General features: G+C 36.8%; 1 protein-coding gene across 1 annotated transcript in view; it reads right to left on the reverse strand.

Moving 5' to 3' along the window:
• The window catches only part of LOC104543701 (type II inositol 3,4-bisphosphate 4-phosphatase-like), a gene marked incomplete at its 5' end in the record, with an annotated part of 41,002 nt that overhangs the window by 12,162 nt on the left and 9,597 nt on the right, over positions 1–19,243 (reverse strand). Inside the window, 3 exons of the mRNA XM_010188370.1 lie at positions 6,003–6,150; positions 12,442–12,514; positions 15,063–15,174. Of these exons, the coding sequence (XP_010186672.1) occupies positions 6,003–6,150; positions 12,442–12,514; positions 15,063–15,174 (333 nt within the window). The remainder of the gene's footprint in view (positions 1–6,002; positions 6,151–12,441; positions 12,515–15,062; positions 15,175–19,243) is intronic.

Here is a 19,243-nt window from a genome sequence, read left to right on the forward strand (position 1 = left end):
TTGCATCTTTAAGGACACAGCACAGATCTTCACCAACCGAATGGTGAAGTTGAAGAAATCAGTGTATTTATATAGAGAAGAGATAATTTAAAGGACATATGATAAAAGCACATAGAGCACAAGTGCTGTATGAAGACAAAGTAGTAACTTTGGATTCATTCAACTTCAAAAATCCAGCGATGCAACTCCCAGTGAATCAAACATGATAAATGCAAAACCAAAAAAAGGAAGTGCTTCTTGCTTCCACCAAGCAAAATTTGCTTCTGAAATCCACTTCCACAAAACATCAGAAGCAAAGTGCTTATCAGGATTCCAAATAAGATGTGACATTTCTGCAGATTATATTAGCAAAGTTTTATAACATTATAAAGCTGACAAAGTTCTGAATATTTATCAAGAGGAGCTTTGGAGTAAATACAAGCCATAAGCTTTGGGGCATGACTCTATCACTCATAAGTAAAGGAAGCTTAGAAGCTTCCTTCTAAGGAAAGGAGCACAGGAATTCTTTTTCCTAAAAAATTTTACTTTAAAGTGTACATGTTTATGGGTAACAATTCCTTTTTTTTTTTTGTAGAACAGAAGCAGATAAAATTATTCTCATTTATTACAAGTTATGGTACTGTGATACACAGGCAATAACCCATCAGAACAATATAAGGTTCTCTCTGAAATAAAGGAATCATAGCCTTTTACTACATTGTTTCTGAAACAAACAAATAATCATCAAGGAGGATTTAATCCATTCTGGGGAAGCTACCACTAAAATAATTAAAAGAATATTTTTCTTTCTTTCCTAGTAGTTTTCATTAAGAACCTCTTGCAAACAGATGTTTTTCTTGTCTTAGAAAACTTCCCAAAGTTTTTTCAGTTTCTGGTACGCCCAACCTGACAGGTAACGAAAAACTAAAAAAGAGATTATTATCTTTTGCATTCCTTTAACATTTGTTTAAAAAACAAAACCACAAAGCAACAAGGCAACAAAAAAGCCCCCCAAAACCAACCAACCACATTAAAAATATTTTAAAACATGTTTCCTCCATGTATATGTGAAGAATAGACTAAGATTTGTAAAGGCTTGAGAATATTTTGTACTGTTCCTGAGATCTGGAGTTCTTAAGTTCATTTTCCATTTCTATTTAGCACCATCACCTTTATATCATCCAAAAGAGTAGACAATATATAAGGTAAATTAAATCCAATTCTTCTTTCCTACCTTAAACTTCTTCCTGTCTTTGGATATTTCATTACCTGGCTTTACCTCTGAAAGTCTCAAAATCTTCAAACAGCATGATCATTTGAGGTTAATTCTATGGTTCACATTGAATAGCAAAAGATAATTCTTCTGCATCACATGATTGCAGAGAGTCTCAAATTCAGTAACACTCTGAATGGCATCTGTGGCATTTACACTTTAATCCTAAATTATGTTTTAGTAACTAGCAATGATTTATAGAATTGGTTTAGGTGTCTTTTTAATTCAGATGGTTTTTAAATTTCACTGTTTCATCAGGAAACACTGGAATCAACTTAAGACAATGTTGCTTCCGTTCTGTGATACAAGCAAAGATGTTTTACTCTTAGTTTTTTTACTTAGAACTTTCTTTCTTTCTTTCACCTTGGAATCACATATGTAGCAACATTAATCGCATTACTATTGCATGATTACTAATGCATTTAAAAGTTTTGTGGGTTTCTTTTTTTTTCCCCAATTTATTAATCAGAGTGCCTCATTCACAATAAACAGTGAGGATCTTTATGACACAAGCAAAGTATCAGAATGGTATAAAGCTCTTTTAAATCACCTTAATGCCTTAACTCCACTAATTTATATTCTCTGTATCCCTGCTGACACGAGCTGGCAAAATTACACCCAACTTGGTGCTATTAGAACCACAGACAGGCTCTGGTAAGAGCAAAATCTGCAGTTAACTATATAAAAAGTCAAATGCCTTTTGTGATAACAGAATTTGAGATCGTTAAAATAATTATAATCTTGAGGAAAAGACTGTTACTTGCTTTGGTTTTGTATTGTTCTTCACTGTAACACGGGAGGCTCTAAGAAATCTACAGGTTATATCATTTGCTCAATATGGACTTCTCTGAGACCATGGCATGCTATGCACAAATACAACTTCTGGAAATTTTAGCAGCCAGTCTCTGAAAAGCATTGTGGACTGGTATGGAATGATTTTCTGTAGTTTTAAAATCTGGGTGCATTTTGCAGGAAACAACAACAAAACCCCCTCTCTGACAACACAGTCAGTATGTAACTTAACATTTTATAGCTTGCAGGACTGTTGATGAATAGGTAATGTTATGTAGAGGTAACCATCACAAAACAAATCAGGTAAAGTTACCCCATTCCAACGTACTGCAAATTAAAGCCTAGCAAAATAAAGCCTAGCAAACTTTACTTCACTGTCTGACATGAAAACTCCTCTTAGACTTTCACAAAGGCCATCTTTTCTACAATTAGTTATGAACAGTGAAATCAAGAGTACAGAGAATCATATAGTGTTCATACATTAAAATGTATTTTATCCTTTACTTTATAAATTCACTGTATTTAAACTGATCATGTTTGAGGAGAGCAATTGTCTAAACACCACTCACCAAAAAACTGAGTTACACTTACATTCATACACTTGTATTCCTCCATGCAGTAACTCATACAGAATAAGAAGAGTTTTGCAACGTTTTTGATGCACAATGGAGTGAATACTGAATGTGGATGTATTTGAGCTACATTATACTGACATGCTTGCTGAGTTTTTAAGTGTTGGAAAAATTATTCCGGTGAAAATTTGTGCTAGGCAGTTACTTGAAGTAAAGTTTTAAAAGTCCTTAAGTGGACAGCACAGTAACAGTGCCCATCTAAATGTGGTCAGTTCAAACAGCTCCCAAATCCATTGTAAGTTTACTCAGAATAATGGGGTTTTTCATGCCATTAGCTCTATCAATACAATGTTTTTGCATTGCAATTGCTCAAAAATAAGTTATGTAAGAAAATAACATGCAAAGGTCCAGAAAAATCAATGCTGACTCCCAACACATGGCATTTCTGCCTGCATCTCCACTTCTCTACAAAAGTTCTGTTTGAAGAGGTAGTGGAAAAACATACATCTTTCAGACAGTTTAAACTTTGTTCTCATGCTGTAATGTTACAAGAAAGAAATCAGAAAACACACAAGCAGCATAGATCTGCACAAGAAAAGGCCACTGGAGCTGGGACAGGGCAGCCATCCCTAATGCAGGTGGAAAGATTGAGTCTGCTTTGTTCTCTGGAAAGGAGGTTCAAGGAAAGTTCAGCAATTTATCCTTGAAATTTGTTTATAGGTTGTGACCAGAAATGCCATGGGCCAAATTAAACCACAAGTAGGTGAAATTTCCTTTTAGCCAAAGCTGAGTTTGGTCTCAAGGGACTTGAAAGAGCTTTAGTGGCAAATCTGAAAGACATGTGTACAGCAGGTTCCACTACAGTCTCCTCATCCTCTTGCTGTGCTGCCCTAGTGCAACACAAGTTAAATCTGCAACTACAAGCTTAGATTATATGGGTTAACTACCTTTGTGAACAATTATTGTAAACTACTAAATCTTATAAATAATATCATAAATAAGAATAAATTATTATAATAAATATAATAAACATAAATTTTGCATCATCAATTATAAAACATATAATCATATATTTTGCAGCTGTCATGCTAATCTTGCATGATAGATGCAAGATATCTGGAAAAAATTTTTGCAAAGAAATATTAAAAACAGGGGAAAGGTCTCATTAGAAAACCTCTAGGAGGAAACAGAAATAATTTCTTAATAAATACCAGCAAAGCAGATTGTATGACCCTTTTTCAGAACAGTAAAAATTACTGTATAGCTTCTCATTACAATTTCTTCCAAGAAAGTTTGAAGGATAAAATCTTTAACATGTGCATATCTTTAAAAACATTATTACATACTGAAAAACAAAGTTAAACATCCTTAGAGGTTACGTATTTCAGAGTATCAAGTCAGTAAATGAAAAAGTTTGGTTAACAATGAACACTGCAGTTTTATCAAGAGATAACTAATCTTAAGAGCTATGAGAAAGAAGAATTTAAATTACAATTGAAAATACAATACTGAATAGGATTAACACTTCACTTGGATATTTTTCTTACAGGTAATTGCTTCAGACCTGATTATACTGAAGCCACAACAGGAACAAAATTAAACAAGCTGAGGATGATAAGAAGTGGCCTCTGAGAAAAAAAATATTTATTCTTTTATACTAAACTGGGGAAAAAGGATGCAGATAAAAATACTTCAGAGAAGAATATCTGCAAGATGGTACAGTGCAAGCTTTTTATGTGTTCAAGAACTAACACAACAATATCCTCCTAGCATTGTTTTACTACTTCACAAATGCAAGGAGTCCACAAGAGCATGCATCTTTGAAATAGTTTCAAAAAGCAAAAGCTGTACAAAGCTGAAGCTCCAACTTACACACTTCTACAATGACAGAGATGCCCCTGTTCCCACCATCCAACAACCAGAAGTTGTTGCTCCTCTTGGTTGGTTTTACCTTCTCCCTCTTACGTAGGCAGTAAGGAAAATCAGAACCATGTATCTCAGTCTTTGAGCAACTTTTACTTATGTTTCTTCCTGAAAGGTTTTCTTTATTTTCTGAGTATTGAATAATCATTAAAAGAACAAACTATGGTGATTCTTTACTATGACTTTATTCAAGGAGGTGAATGCTATAATATGAAATAACAGCAAGCAGTATTACTTGCATTATGCCTTTGGAGAGGACAGTAGTAGAAGTGGTTAAAGTAATCCCTTAACATTTAAAAGGCATTTACCCTGGGGCAAATGAAAATTTGCAAGTGGATGAACTGTGCAAGTCAGCATAATCTATTTTTATTGCTTACTAAAAAAACCTTACACATTAGTATTCTCAAACAAGATCAGGCCATAAATGCCTAAACACAGTATTAAATGAATAAAATAAAGTAGTATAACAATTCATACAATTTTTATAACTCATCATCACCCTGCATAAGTATGTATCAGTCCACTGACTTTATTAAAAGCACGGTTCTGGTCTCTCACATGCTGTTCTATTGTCATAAAAAGATCACACAGAAGCAGCAGATGAGGTGAATAAAAGAGAAAAGAAGCTTCTACTGCAGGACAAAACCAGTGTAAACAACCACAGGCAAACCCCTCTGATGGACTGCTAAAGAGTGCCTGAAAGTGCACAGGATGGCTTTGGAATGCAGCACTAGCTCACAGTGCTGCTCTTAAACATGAGACCAGATGCTCACCTATGCATGAGGCAAGTTTTGTGGGGAAAGAGGCATTATCTTCTTCCACACTGTCCTTTATCAATGGAAAAATAAGGTATGCTTTTAGAGAAGTCCTGGACTGCTTGAAACATCGTCTTTTTCCCCAGTAGTACCAGCACAACTTACAGGTATTCAAGGGCAGGCTGCCATTTTCATCCCTGCTGTGGGAATTTGGACATACAAAGGATTTTGGGACACTACTGGTCCCTATTCTTCTCTTTTCCCTTTTCAGGTTACAAGGCCAAACAAGGAATGTGATTTATACTCTTATTGCTCCTTTATTAACTACAAATATGTCATTTGCCATTGCTTGCATAGTTTGTCTATGATATTAGCACTGCCCAAACACAAAGCCAAACATGCTACAATGTCGTTCACATACGTTGTTTCTCTATACAAAGTTAACTTTCCAAAGCATTTCTATTGTTAACCAAATGCTAATGCTTACATGTTTCATGTCACGATTGCACTCTAGTACAATTCATTGCTCAGAAATTACTGAAGTTCTGAGCAATCAATCCTGTTGTTCAATTACAGCTGTAAATTCTTAGAAGCCAAAAACCCAAAACCACTATATTTTGCCTATTTCATACTACAAATTAGTATTTTTAGCTCAGCACTCAGAAAAATAAAATCTAATATTTACTATTGCTGCTTCTTCTTTCTTACCTTCTCATATCCTCCTTTATGTGCAGATTGATCAGCTCTTTAGGAACATGGAAAGAGAGGGTTGTCTCAGCCATCTGTTCCCGGATCCGCATCCACTTGTTGTCAGAAGTAGGGAATCTATATAACTTACAGATTGGGTTTTTTAACACTGTGAGAGAGGAAAAATTATATTATTGCTTTACTGTGTTTATATGACTCTCTGAAAATTTATGACAGCAATTTCATCTAAAAATGATACATTATTATCCCCCATTGCTTCCAGAATTAATTTTAGAACCATTAAAATTCTATTAAAAACATTATCTTTTATTTAATTTATTATAGCAGCGTGTGGAGGACAAGGTATTACTAATGTGGTATATAAATTACATTTTACCTGCACAGTAAGTATCCTGTGAATTTAGCATTTCAGTGTAGTGAGAATGTAAATTTTGCTTTTAATCCTTACTTTTAAGATACAATTAAGAAAAACAGAATGCACAAATCAACAATAAACTCACATGTAGTCAACACCACCACTTAGAATCTGCTAAAATCCCTTACATTGCTAAGAAATTGCATGGGAAAAAGGAAGCATGCTTCAGCATTAAGCTGTATCTGATGCATCATCTCCATGACAGGCACACAGAGAAGTCATTAGCACAAATAGATGGTGTGCATCTACATTAAAAACAGTTGACATGGTCAAGAGGATGCTGTTTTAGAGTAATTTTGAAGTCAGCTTCATTATTGACATGGTCAAGAGACTGCCACTACACAGAAATAAATATAACAACCCTGTACATGTTACATACACTGTTCCCAGATCACTATTGTAACTTGACATAGGAAAATCAAGTTTCTCAATGTCTTGGAAGGGCATGCTTAAAACCCACCATGTTGCATTACCTTAAAGCTCTCACATGTAGGCTAAGTTTCCATTCAGATCTTACAATGATGCTTTATCATAAAGCTGCAAAATTTCTACTCTCTCCTTTCTTTTTTTGTTTTCCTTCCCCTACTCTTAAGTGATTTTCCAGAAAGAACAAATGGGAAACAAGCTGAGAAAGAAAAGTTTTGTTTGACTACATTGATAAGCTTACTGGGAGACAAGTGATCATCATTTAACACACACACACACACACAGATCCACTGCTTCCTAACTCAAAGACTTTAGACAGTCCTCCAAATCCTCCAACAGCACCTTTCTATCAGCCTTCTGGAAAAAGCTGCCTTAGAGCAGGCTCCCATTGATCTGTCACTGAATGGTCTATAACTCACAGGAATGTATTTCACATGTGCGGTGCAAGGAAACCGTTGCTGTCAAAATGACATCTACTAATAGAAATTTCAGCTTCACAACTCGCTGCTACCATTATTGCCTACGTAGACTGATTTACAGAGAATGAAATGGACAGACCAAGTTATCGAAGGTACAGAAACCCTCTTGTCTATCTAATAAAGCTCTTTTTTAACAGAAGTCCTTTAGGAAATGACTAGAACAAGACCACAGATTCAAAGGTATCAGAAATAAAATGGTTGTCGGCAACTCAAAGAAAGGAATATTGTAAATAATCATGTTTAAGTGATTGCAGATGTATTGTTTTCTATTCCCATCACTCTACTGACATTTTAATCACTGATCTCTATGAGAAACTGTAAGTTTTTCCAATTTTGCCTTTATTTTGACTTTATTATAAGTGATTTCACTTACAAAAACTAAATTCTAACTTACTGTTATGAAATTAGCCTAATGGATGATGGATAGCTATAGCATATGAATAACAGCAATTTCTGTATACTGCTAACACCCAAAATACCTCGATGTTCAAGCATCTTTACACACATTTTACAGCTTGAGAATCCTCACCACAGACTTAACTACTGTCCACTACAAAAAACATCTCCAAGTTCTGTGCCTGTGATCAGCTTATACCCAGTATCTGGGCTTTACTATATTACTTGATTAAAATATACTGTAATGCTTTCCTATTTTCCTCCTCTTTTGCTGAGATTCCTCTAATTAATTAAGTCCTTTTTGTAAACAATGTCGACAGCCTCTGTCAATCCATTAAGTAGATACATGGTACTGATCATCTTCCATTAGCAAGACAGGAAAGGACAAGCTTCAGATATCAGGTAGAGCACTAAAGAGGCTTGGCTAATTTAGGCCTGTCCTAAACAGAAACCAGCCAAAATGAATTATAAGTTTCAGTGGGTTTCTTTTTGGAGTGCCACCCGTTCATTAGGAAGCAGGTTGATACTTTTTACCGGGACATTTCAAATGATGATGGCCCAGACACGAAAGGCTCTCTTCTCTATTTTACCTTTTTGTACCTCCTTCCTAAGAAGTTTCCAAAGAATGTTTTCCCAAGAACAACCTTTAAACTTGCACTCAGAGTCTATTACATTTAAAAATTCCTATTTGTCTGTGAGAACCTAATGTATATACATAGCTCCACAATCTCTTTCCTCTCATCTTCCCACGATCATCATCAGCACCACAGGGAAAATAAAACAAAACCAAACACAAAAAGCGCAACATGAGTGCAGCAGTCTCCCTCTCAAGGGAGACAAGGAATCACTTTGAAAATGCGGATCCAAAGTTGTGACTTTTATCATTGTTAGAATTATTAAACTGCTCTTCAGGTGCTACCTTCAAGTCTGAATTTTCAGATGGGGATAATCTCAAGTGCATTGTAAGTTTTAAAAAATGGCCAAAACATCTGTCCATGGGTTTCTGAAGAAAACTTCATTTACAAACTCAGAAAAAAACTGGGAATTTTGTTCTCACAAGGAATCCAAATAATTCCCATTTGCAGTTTTGCTAAAACTTGAAATTGTCAATAAGAGCCACAGAATATTTGTTTTCCTATAGCCAGAAATACTGAAGTCATGTAAGTCCATAAAAATCACAGATGTATTTTTCTTTCCAATTACAGCAAGAATCACTTTCTCTTATTACACCGGTTGTTTAAAAAAGAAAGCCAGAAGGCATGTAAAACCACCCAAACAGCAAAAATGGCAAGACTAGATTCGGCTTTTATAAAAAGTAGCTAATAAAATGAGCGAAAGTTTGATAAAGCTAATCCTTTGTGTATTTAGACAGTGATCACAAAAAAAAATTCCAGATGAACAGCAGTAGTTAACAAGAGGAAAAAATATTTTAAAAGTATTTCTCTATAGCACGAAGTCTAAAAGCCAATGCCATATATTTAACCATTCATATTTTTGGACATTCTCATTTTTAAATTTAAAGACTTCTGTGCTTTTTATTTCAGCAACATCCTTCAGATTGCTTCCCCTGCAAGTAAAATAAAAAACAATAAAAGATTGAATACTGTTTTCATTTTTGTCAGCTACTGAACATAGATCAAAGCATATTGCTACCATATACTAATTTACTAACAGTGTTTCTATTTATATCTTCCTTTATAGCATAGGTATATTACATATATCATCTCAAGAATAATAATTTCAGCTCTCTTAATTTTTGCTTAATTTCAATTAATTTCATTCTCTTTTTTTACTGTAAAGTGCAATACGTTTACATGCAAACAATTGGCAAACTCTCCAGTGTTATAAATAAATAACTGAATTTTGAGACATACAAATTCAATCTCTTGGGGTATAACTGGAATAGTGATAGGCCTCTGTGAAAGATGATACTCATTCCCACTCACTCTCATTTGTGAGCCCTCACAACTCACTTGAGGGCTGCGAGCTCCTTACATTAAGATTTAAATTGCAGAAGAATGCCAACGTGCATCTATGCCTACAGGCTTAAAGATTCACATAGGGGTATTTTTTCAGTTTCATAGTTTTGAAGGCCTGATAAACAACATGAGAGAAAAAAACAGAGATCTTTATAACAGCGTACACATGTACTAAACACATATGGACACAGAATATATACTGTAGATAGCTCTGTACGTACACACGGCAGGGAAAGTAGTGCAGGCAATGTATAGGCAACCTGATAACTTCAACTTATACCACATTATTAATATTGTTCCTTTCCCTTCAGTCTTTGTTTTTTAATTGCCTCTAATTTTGCCACACTGAAATCTGTCTGATTATTAAATTTAAACTGACTAGTAACCTTTTTTTTAAAAAAAATAAATTCAGTTGAAATGGTCCAGCTGCACAGGGGAAGGCCAGAAATAAAGGATGTTATTTGATGTCAGAATTATGACATCTGAACTAGAAAGTTCTGTGCTTTGTGAACTTGAATTCTGACACCAAACCTTCTACAGAGATGTGCATTTTACCATATGAATGGCAATTCATCCAGATCTGACAATGACCTAAGTCTTGGGAAAGAAATACCGGTATGTAAAAACTCAAAACTTGAACTGAACACCTCATGCATGCATGAAGAGTCTACCATTATTGAAAATTCTTGCATCCTTCCAAGCTTCTAATACCAACAAAACTGTGTGTGTGTCATTTGTAAAGAGTGGATGGATATGTTTCTGGGCAAAGCTTGCCTGTGGTACAACATGCTTCAGGGCAGCCAGTTGGTACCCACACGAGACAGTCAGCCTTCAGGCAACACAGAGAGCTCTGATCTACATGAATACTCTCAGCCATGGAGGCCTGCTGGGGAAGAAGTTCGACTGGTTGGGCAAAAAGGCTGGGAATATAATATGAGAGCTGAAATTTGTGGAAAATAAATTGGGAATTCAGTAGAAAGACTGGGACTAACAAAACCTGGAACTGGTGCCAGATGTCAGAAGGGAAGTGAAGGCAATTCTGGGGTAAGAAGAGGAAGTCATAAGTACAGGAAACAGACTGAAGAATAAGTAGTTATTAGAACAAACTTCCTGTACTGAGAACACTTCCCAATAACCTGCGTGCTGTCATTTGCATCTGCAGTTCTGCTCTTTCCCCTTAACTCTTAAAAAACAAACAAACCCAAAAATGAAAAAATAAAACAAACCAAAAAACGACATGGTATGTTTGAATTTGTAAACCCTAGCAACATTGGGTGGGCTGGGGGTTTTGGTTTTATGTTGTGTATTTGTATATAAGAAGAGCAATAAATGTAGAAATATTAAGCAATGTCTAGATATACTGACATCTAGATAAAACTGTCAGCTATCTTGGAAGTTCCAACGGTCCCAACAAAATGCATTCCCCAAACTACAGCATTTTCCCATCCAAAAAAACCCCAATAAAATCTCCAGTCAAACCTACCCAACAGAGGCAGCAAACTGAAAAAAAAAAATCAGTTGCCAATCAGTAACGTTTTCTCTGAACAGAAATGTCATTTAAGACCCACTTATCTGGATGACATACAGAATCAGAATCAAAGATAGGCTGCACTAAGTTTGACCATATCGTTCAACTGGCTCTGCATCTTGTCTCCAAGAAGAGCCATAAATAGTTACCTAGAGATGCAAGATACTCTCCCTGCCTCCAACTATTTTAAATTCAGGAATTTCCAGAGACAGATGTAGTTCCTTTGCATTTAGTAATTCTCAGTGAATATCTTTTCCACAATCATATCTAGTCTCACATTGAGCCGATGAAAAGAAATGGCACTTCTGAAGAAGAAATTTTTCCCTGCTTCTGATCTAGTCTCAACAAATCACAGAAAAAAATTACAGCATTCATGGAAAAAAAATAAATTTGAGGTTTCTAGTGCTTCCTTCAGCCTGCAAAGCTAGTCTAATAGGTCTTCTATCCTATCAGTGAAGTTATATGAAAAAGTTTCACTAAAGGTTTTAAAACTTCGGTAACATTTCTTTTCAACTGTATGCAGCAGATACATAGGATTCTCGACAGTGCTGTGGTTTCACAGATGACCCATATAACTTATTTTTGACACTGTTACTGCAGAGTAATGGAGATTCATAAACTTGGGCTAATAAAATTTCTATGGTGCAGCATATCAGCATGCAATATTTCTCAGTATAATGAAAGAGAAATGAATCTAGTTCAACACCGTACACTCAAGCCCAGAGTTGACCTAGAAGGGAGAATGCCTTGCCAACAGCATCCTTCATTTTAGAACGTAGAGCCTGCAGATCAAACTGAAACTTCCACTTCATCAGCCAAGAGAGAGATCAATTCTCCAGCATATTCAGTTGCAAATAATGTATAATTACTTTAACAGAATGTCATGCAATGACATGACAAAAACTTATGAGGTTAATTCCATGCCCAGTGAAGTCACTGACAGCCTTGAAAATCATTGAACAGTAATAATGTAGGAGTGGGAGATTTTAGCAGCCTTTCAGAAAGCATAATTGACATAGATTTCTGGAAGTTTTCACCATGTTTCTCAGTAAAATGATACTGTCAAACACAATGAAAACATTAAAATATTGAACTTAAAAAATCTCTGCATCATGTGAAGAGCTTTTTAAGAGCTCTGCCCCAGATCTTTGTGATCTTCTTGAGGATCTGATGTAGCGATGCAACAGTCACTTTTTATGTATGTTAAAATACTTACCTGCATTTAATGAAGGCAAGTTGTCTTTACCACTTGTGCCTTCAGTGGCTGTACATTCACGAACCAATGCACACTACAACAGAAATGCAACCACAAATGTAACACATTCAGGTACTACAAGGAAATTCATAGAACTTTATAAAGGGCAGACCAAGAAACATCACTGATAATACAACTTCCCAACCTTAATTATAATTTACTTTTTTCCCTTTATATTTCTGTTCCAATATACTGTAACACAATCAGAATTACAGCAGAGAAAATGGCAAAATATGACCAGCTAATCCATAATAAAACAGAAAGGCTTCCTATCAATACAATGTCAGAGGTTAATATAATTTTTTACAAGTTCTGTGCTTTCAGGGAGGTTTCTTTTGACAAGGCAGTTTTCACATGCACAGTGTCAGAAAGCACTCCATGAATTTTTAAACAAAGGAAGACTGTGAACCACAAAAAGTCTTTAAAATGTGCTCATGGCTTGTGATTAAAGTAATTTGTTATATAAGTGAATTGAAATATTTCTTTTATAAGATTAGCATATAAAAGTATAAAAAGTTTGTGGAAAAATCAACCCATGTAAAACTATGTTAAATGTACTAGGATATATATATATTTTTGATCGTCCTTGTCCCCTCAGACAGAAGAAAAACCAACATAACAGATAGGCTCTAACAGTGAAAGGGAGCTCTGTTTCCAAGGCTTCCCCAGTTTCTAGGTGTTCTGCTGCAGAGATCAAAGCAAAGAGCAAGATACCACAGAATCACAGAACATTAGGAGTTGGAAGGGACCTCGAAAGATCATCCAGTCCAACCCTCCTGCCAGAGCAGGATCGCCTAGACTAGGTCACACAGGAAGACGTCCAGGTGGGTTTTGAATGTCTCCAGAGAAGGAGACTCCACAACCTCTCTGGGCAGCCTGTTCCAGTGCTCTGTCACCCCCACAGTAAAAAAGTTTTTTCTTATGTTCAGGTTGAACCTCCTATGCTCCAGCTTGCACCCACTGCCCCTTGTCCTATCACTGGACATCAGAGAGAAGTAGCCTGGCTCCTTCCTCCTGACACTCGCCCTTTACAACTTTATAAACATGAATGAGGTCACCCCTCAGTCTCCTCTTCTCCAAGCTAAAGAGACCCAGCTCCCTCAGCCGCTCCTTATAAGGGAGATGCTCCACTCCCTCAATCATCCTTGTGGCTCCGCTCTGGACTCTTTCAAGCAACTCCCTGTCCTTCTTGAACTGAGGGGCCCAGAACTGGACACAATATTCCAGACGTGGTCTCACCAGGGCAGAGCAGAGGAGAAGGAGAATCTCTCTCAATCTACAATAGAATATGGTATGATGTACTCTCTACCAAATGATATCTCAGATTGAATTTAACTGTCACCTTACAGCTCCACCAGGAATTCCCTGCACATAGTTAATTTAATGAGTTAGCAAAATTAATTCAGAACTTATTTCTTTGAAGTAATCCAGTAACTCTACACTTGCAATACAATTGCATCCTCACTGTGAACATATAAACTAAGACTCCATGATGCAACACCATGACATAACTAATACATGGAAACTACAGACTCCTTTAAAAGCCACAGAAAATACAGATGCCACAAGGTTCGTCTTTCTTGAAAAGTATTAGAATCTCATAGAAAGATGCTATTAAAAGTCTTCTGGCTACCACAAGCTAGACAGAGCTCATTAATTACATCTCAGATAATTGTGAGAAGTCTCATTCCACATTTTGAAATAAAAGAAAAGCAAAATGAAGAAGGCTGAAAAAACAGTTGCATATCTTGTGGAAGTTTTGCAGTACAAAACCAGACAGAATTCACAGTGTTGGCTTCTTTGGAGATGGTCCTACTGTTCCAGTGCTTTAAAAGGGTGTTGAGGTCCTTAGAGAATAATGGTGTAAAATCTATCCTCAAGAATTCGGCCCAAAACCAGACTGTTTTGGCTGAGCAGAAAAGATACTTAGAACAATGCCCTTCTTCTCCAAAAATACATTATTTTATGTTACTTCCAAACAAAAAATAAATTGCAGTCCTTAATTTTACATTCCCTGTATCATTACCTCAAGTTAGTTCTTTTTATGAAGAGCAGAATGCATCATAGTGTATAGCAGTACACCATAGTCTTAGGGCTGCAAAAGTTCTGTCAGTGAGAATGGGGCTGCAGAGGCAGAGATAACAGGAGGAGGCAACTCTGCACAGCTATGTCAGTTGCCACCAATCGGGGACCCAGTTATAGAGACCGTTTTATTAACTGCAAACCATGCAAACTCTGATTTTCTCATTTTGAGCAGCCACTTCTGAATCTCCCTCAAGCCCAAATCACTTGTCATCAAAAAACTCTCCAACTGGAAAAAGAAATCAGATTTATGGCATCTCTATGGAGAGTTTTTTGATCAGGAGCGATTAAATATGGTCCCTTGAGGTCAAAATCAGCTCCTTGTTTCTTAAAGAAGGGGAGGAACTAGGAAACGGAGAACAGAGTACGTTTTCGTGAAAAAGTACTTTTAGTTTAGCAAAATGATGCGTACATAGTTAACCCAACTTGGAATTAGTAACTTAGGCATCGGGTGCAGCTGACCATTTGGATTAACTTTGTGCAATCAATTGAGTTTCTACCTTTTGATCCTGGGTGTCTGTTGTGATGTGGTCTGCTTCCCCATCCTCTAGCTCTCCCATCTTCACAAGATTGACTTCAATGGTACCAACTGTCTTTCCACCATCAGAAGTCCTGGAAAAAAACCCCATGACACTGAGTCACTTGCAGCACCCTATTTCTTTAATAAAAATATAACCAGTAAACACTTAGTTCCCTCTCCATTCTGTATAGCTGCACCTGTATTGAACTCATTATTTACAATCACAAAGCAAACATAAGAAATAAGGAATGTTGCATTTTCTCAAAATTTTTATAGCAATGGAAGTTTTCATCAGGAAACTGAGGATGGTAAGTGCTATAAATGGTGGAAAAATCCATGAACATTGTCAAGTTTTCATTCTAGACATTGTTCTGTCTGTGGACCATCTGAGAAAAGGCTGTAACATACTGCACCAATACCCCACTTATGACCTGCCATCTCACTGCACAGTACATTGTTTTCTTTCCTAACATGATCTGTGAAGAAAGGACATGCTCAATACAGTAAGAAACCTGCTGCTAAACCAAAATAATGAAACTGATCTTAATATCACTTCCCTTTTGTAGTCCCTCTGAAGAGTAATTATTCAGAATCAGTCCCATTTCTTTAACTATATGGCAGAGGATGATATAGTTCCAGGTGAGTTCCTTTATTATCATCTCTGCAAATAGCTTATTTCCAATTAGGCAAAAATAAATAGCAATTCAGATTTACATCTCCAAACAAAGAGTACTGCTCACTACCTTCTGGAAGAAACAAGGATTTAAACTCCACAAAGATACCGAATGCTTTTTCAGCTTTCACGAGTAGCAAGACATTACTGAAAACACCCAAGGTAATCTCCTCTGGCTTACTCTGAACAGCTGGATAGTTTGAAAGGAAGGAAAGAAAGGTAACAGATCATTTAATAATAATGAGGTAAGTATAACGACAGCCATCAAGCAAAAAATTGGCAAAAGGAAATGACGAGAATACGTTTAGCAGAACTGCAAAAGCACAGAGAGGAAGAGAAATGAAAAGAAATAGCTTTGGGGCAATATTGTCTATAACCTCAGAAGTGCAGAAGAAAAGTGATGAAGCAGGACAAAAAAATACACAGACAAGTGACTAGAGGGCTGGCAATAAAAAAGAAAAAAAGTTACTTTCAGAAATAGTAATATTAGAAAAAACTGTGTCCATTAAAAACTGCCACATGCAACAATCCTTGCCGCAGGAAAACATCAAAACCCTTTTCAACACAGACACCCTTCCAGAACTTAACAAAAAAAAAATCCTCATGTTAGTAAAGGAAGGAAAAAATCCCCCACCCTTCTCCTGTGACCAGGTGAAAGACCGCAGACCAATCCCTGCCTGCTGGTACACCCGCCTGCACAGTGTGGTCCTATGCAGAGGTACTGCCACAGGCCCAGCTGGTCCAGTACAGCTCTGTAAGCAAATCCTCACTGACTCCCAGGCCCCAAGAGGCCCTGAGCAGCACCGCCCCAACATGGAGCATCTTACACTTTCAGGCAGGACAGGCCCAGCTCAGCTTTGCCATGTTGCCTCCTATGAGCAGATCCTCACTGACACCCAAGGCCCTAAGAGGCCCTGAGCAGCACTGCTCAATATGGATCATCTCCCACTTTCAGGCAGGACAGGCCCAGCTCAGCTTTGCCATGTTGCCTCCTACCATGCGCAGGCTTTTGCAGAGTGCTTACTCATGCCCCAAGCAAAAGGACTCTGTCTCTGCATTGGGCTCCCACAATTTTACATAATCTGTATTTCTGCATGCAGTACAAGGCCTTAACTAAGTCAGAGTGTGCCAGCTCTTTACACTGACTAAAGTTAAGCACATACATTAGTCTCTTCAGGCATGGATACTTATTTATTATGCTAAATCACAACGTTCATTTTTTTTGCAGTAAAGTCTCAAAATATAGCTACCCCTAAGCTTCAAATTTAAATAATTTTTTTGGTTGCAAACCATTATGCTTTAATATGCGACTCAGTAGAATACATCCATCTTGCAACTATACAAATTAAATGTTCTTATATAAAACCTTGCAAAATGCACATAATTCTTCATATTTTACATGTGTCACTGCTTCATTTGCCCTAAGCCAAATTAATTACTGACAATAAAATAAAGGAACAATTAAAAACAAACCGATTTCAGATAGCCCTGCAACCAAAGAAGCCTATGTTAATTGTGTACAAAAGGAAGAAAAGTAATGAGGAAGAAGGGTTCAATGTCCAAAGGATGTTTATGAGCCAAAGGACATAATAATATTGAAACATATGAAAACAACTTAAGTACCTTCTGAACAAAGGACCTTCCCCTGAGTTGCTACAGCTCAGTGGTTTGAATTCATTTGTTTCCTCCTTCCAATGTTGTGGTGGGTTGACCCTGGCTGGATGCCAGGTGCCTACCAAAGCTCACCCTTCTTCCACCACTCACCCTTCTCAGCTGGACAGAAGAGAGAAAATATAACAAGATGCTCATGGGTCGAGATAAGGACAGGATCATCCCTCAGCAATTACTGTCAAGGGCCAAACAGACTCAACTCGGGGAAAATTAATTTATAATCAGTCGAGTCAGAGTAAGATGAGAAAATAAAAACTAAATCTTAAAACACCTTTCCCTCCTGTCCTTCCTTCTTCCTGAGCTTAACTTTACTCCTGAATTCTCTACCTCCTTCCTGCCAGCAGCACAGGGGGACAGGGAAAGGGGGTTGCAGTCATTTATCTCAGCCTTGATCTGTGACAGATTTGTCTTGGATCCAGCTGGCATTGCCAGTATCAGACACAGGGGAAGCTCCTAGCAGCTTCTCACAGGAGCCCCCCCTGTAGCCCCCACCACTACCAAAACCTTGCCACACAAACCCAATACGTGTGTCAACAGATGTTAACAAGTTATATATACCTTTAAAAATCAGAGCAAGTGTGTGGCTGTAAGACTGACAATTTTTCAACAGCTTAATGTGTCCTGATCAAAGCGTCAAATGGACAACCTCATTACCAGGCTGACTTAAATATACGACAGCACTTTGCTGTTATCCTGACCTGAAAGGAAAAGGTTGCATTCATTTGACTTTCAGAAGTAAAATCCTACCCATCTATTTTTAAGGAACACATTTTTCTAAGGCCAAAGTGACCTGCAAGTCTGAGACTGACCTACATAAAACAGATGTGATTTAAAATTACATGAGAGCAAATTAAAAGTATAAACAAATGTTGAGCAAAATGGAGCTCAATCTGCAAATTAACTGACACAAGCAAGCAAGGCATGCTGCTCAAGTAAAACAAAATAAAAATGGAAATATCAGTTATGCTTTATCAGTCCTTGTCTTCCTTTCTTTATAACACTAAATATTCCCCCTCACTGCTGATATTAGAGACCTGACCTCAGTACAGCGGTGAGCACTGTGTTGCTTGCCTGTACAAGCAGCAATGTGTATTTGAAAGCTTCATTCATACACATTTTATAAAAAAGATTGATCTAATTTGACTTTATATAATTTTTTCAGTGACTTTTATTCTCAGAATAACTCCTGTTCTAGTCTAATATACATCTAATATTACGATATGAAACATGCAGTATCTACAAGAGATGGTAAACAAAGCAGTAGGACTGTCGCATTGTAGTTTTACTCCAGTTCTCTGATCCTTCCACATGGAAACAGGAAAACACAGTCTAAAAAACAAAAACCCTCAAAGTTTATTTTGAATGCTACAGGCACGCAGATCAACAAAGAACTCTATATATGTCCAGGAAGAAACTGTCATTAGATGTGCAAGACATTGTGAATTTAAAATATCACTGGAGCATGACAGTCTTCAAACAGACATGTCATGCATTTAAAACTTTCAAGCAACATCATGAGATTAAAATATCACTTGAAAGAAAATTGAAAGTGAGAAACAGAAATTATGCTATGGGAAAAATAAAAAAGTCTAGTGATCACTCAAATAAAGATAAAAATCTACTTTGCAGTAAGAGAAACAGTATTGTGCACACACACACATGTATACGCTTCATGCCATTTTCCTGGACAGAGAGGAAACAATCTCACACATACAGACTGTTCAAGAGAGCATCAGGAGAATAACTAACTGGTTTTAGGATACTTCTTAATGCATTAGGTTAGAATCAGCTTATTTGCTGTAGTTTAATAAAGCTGA

The sequence above is a fragment of the Mesitornis unicolor genome, unplaced genomic scaffold, assembly GCF_000695765.1.
Source record: "Mesitornis unicolor isolate BGI_N332 unplaced genomic scaffold, ASM69576v1 scaffold24437, whole genome shotgun sequence".
NCBI classification, from domain to species: Eukaryota; Metazoa; Chordata; class Aves; order Mesitornithiformes; family Mesitornithidae; genus Mesitornis; species Mesitornis unicolor.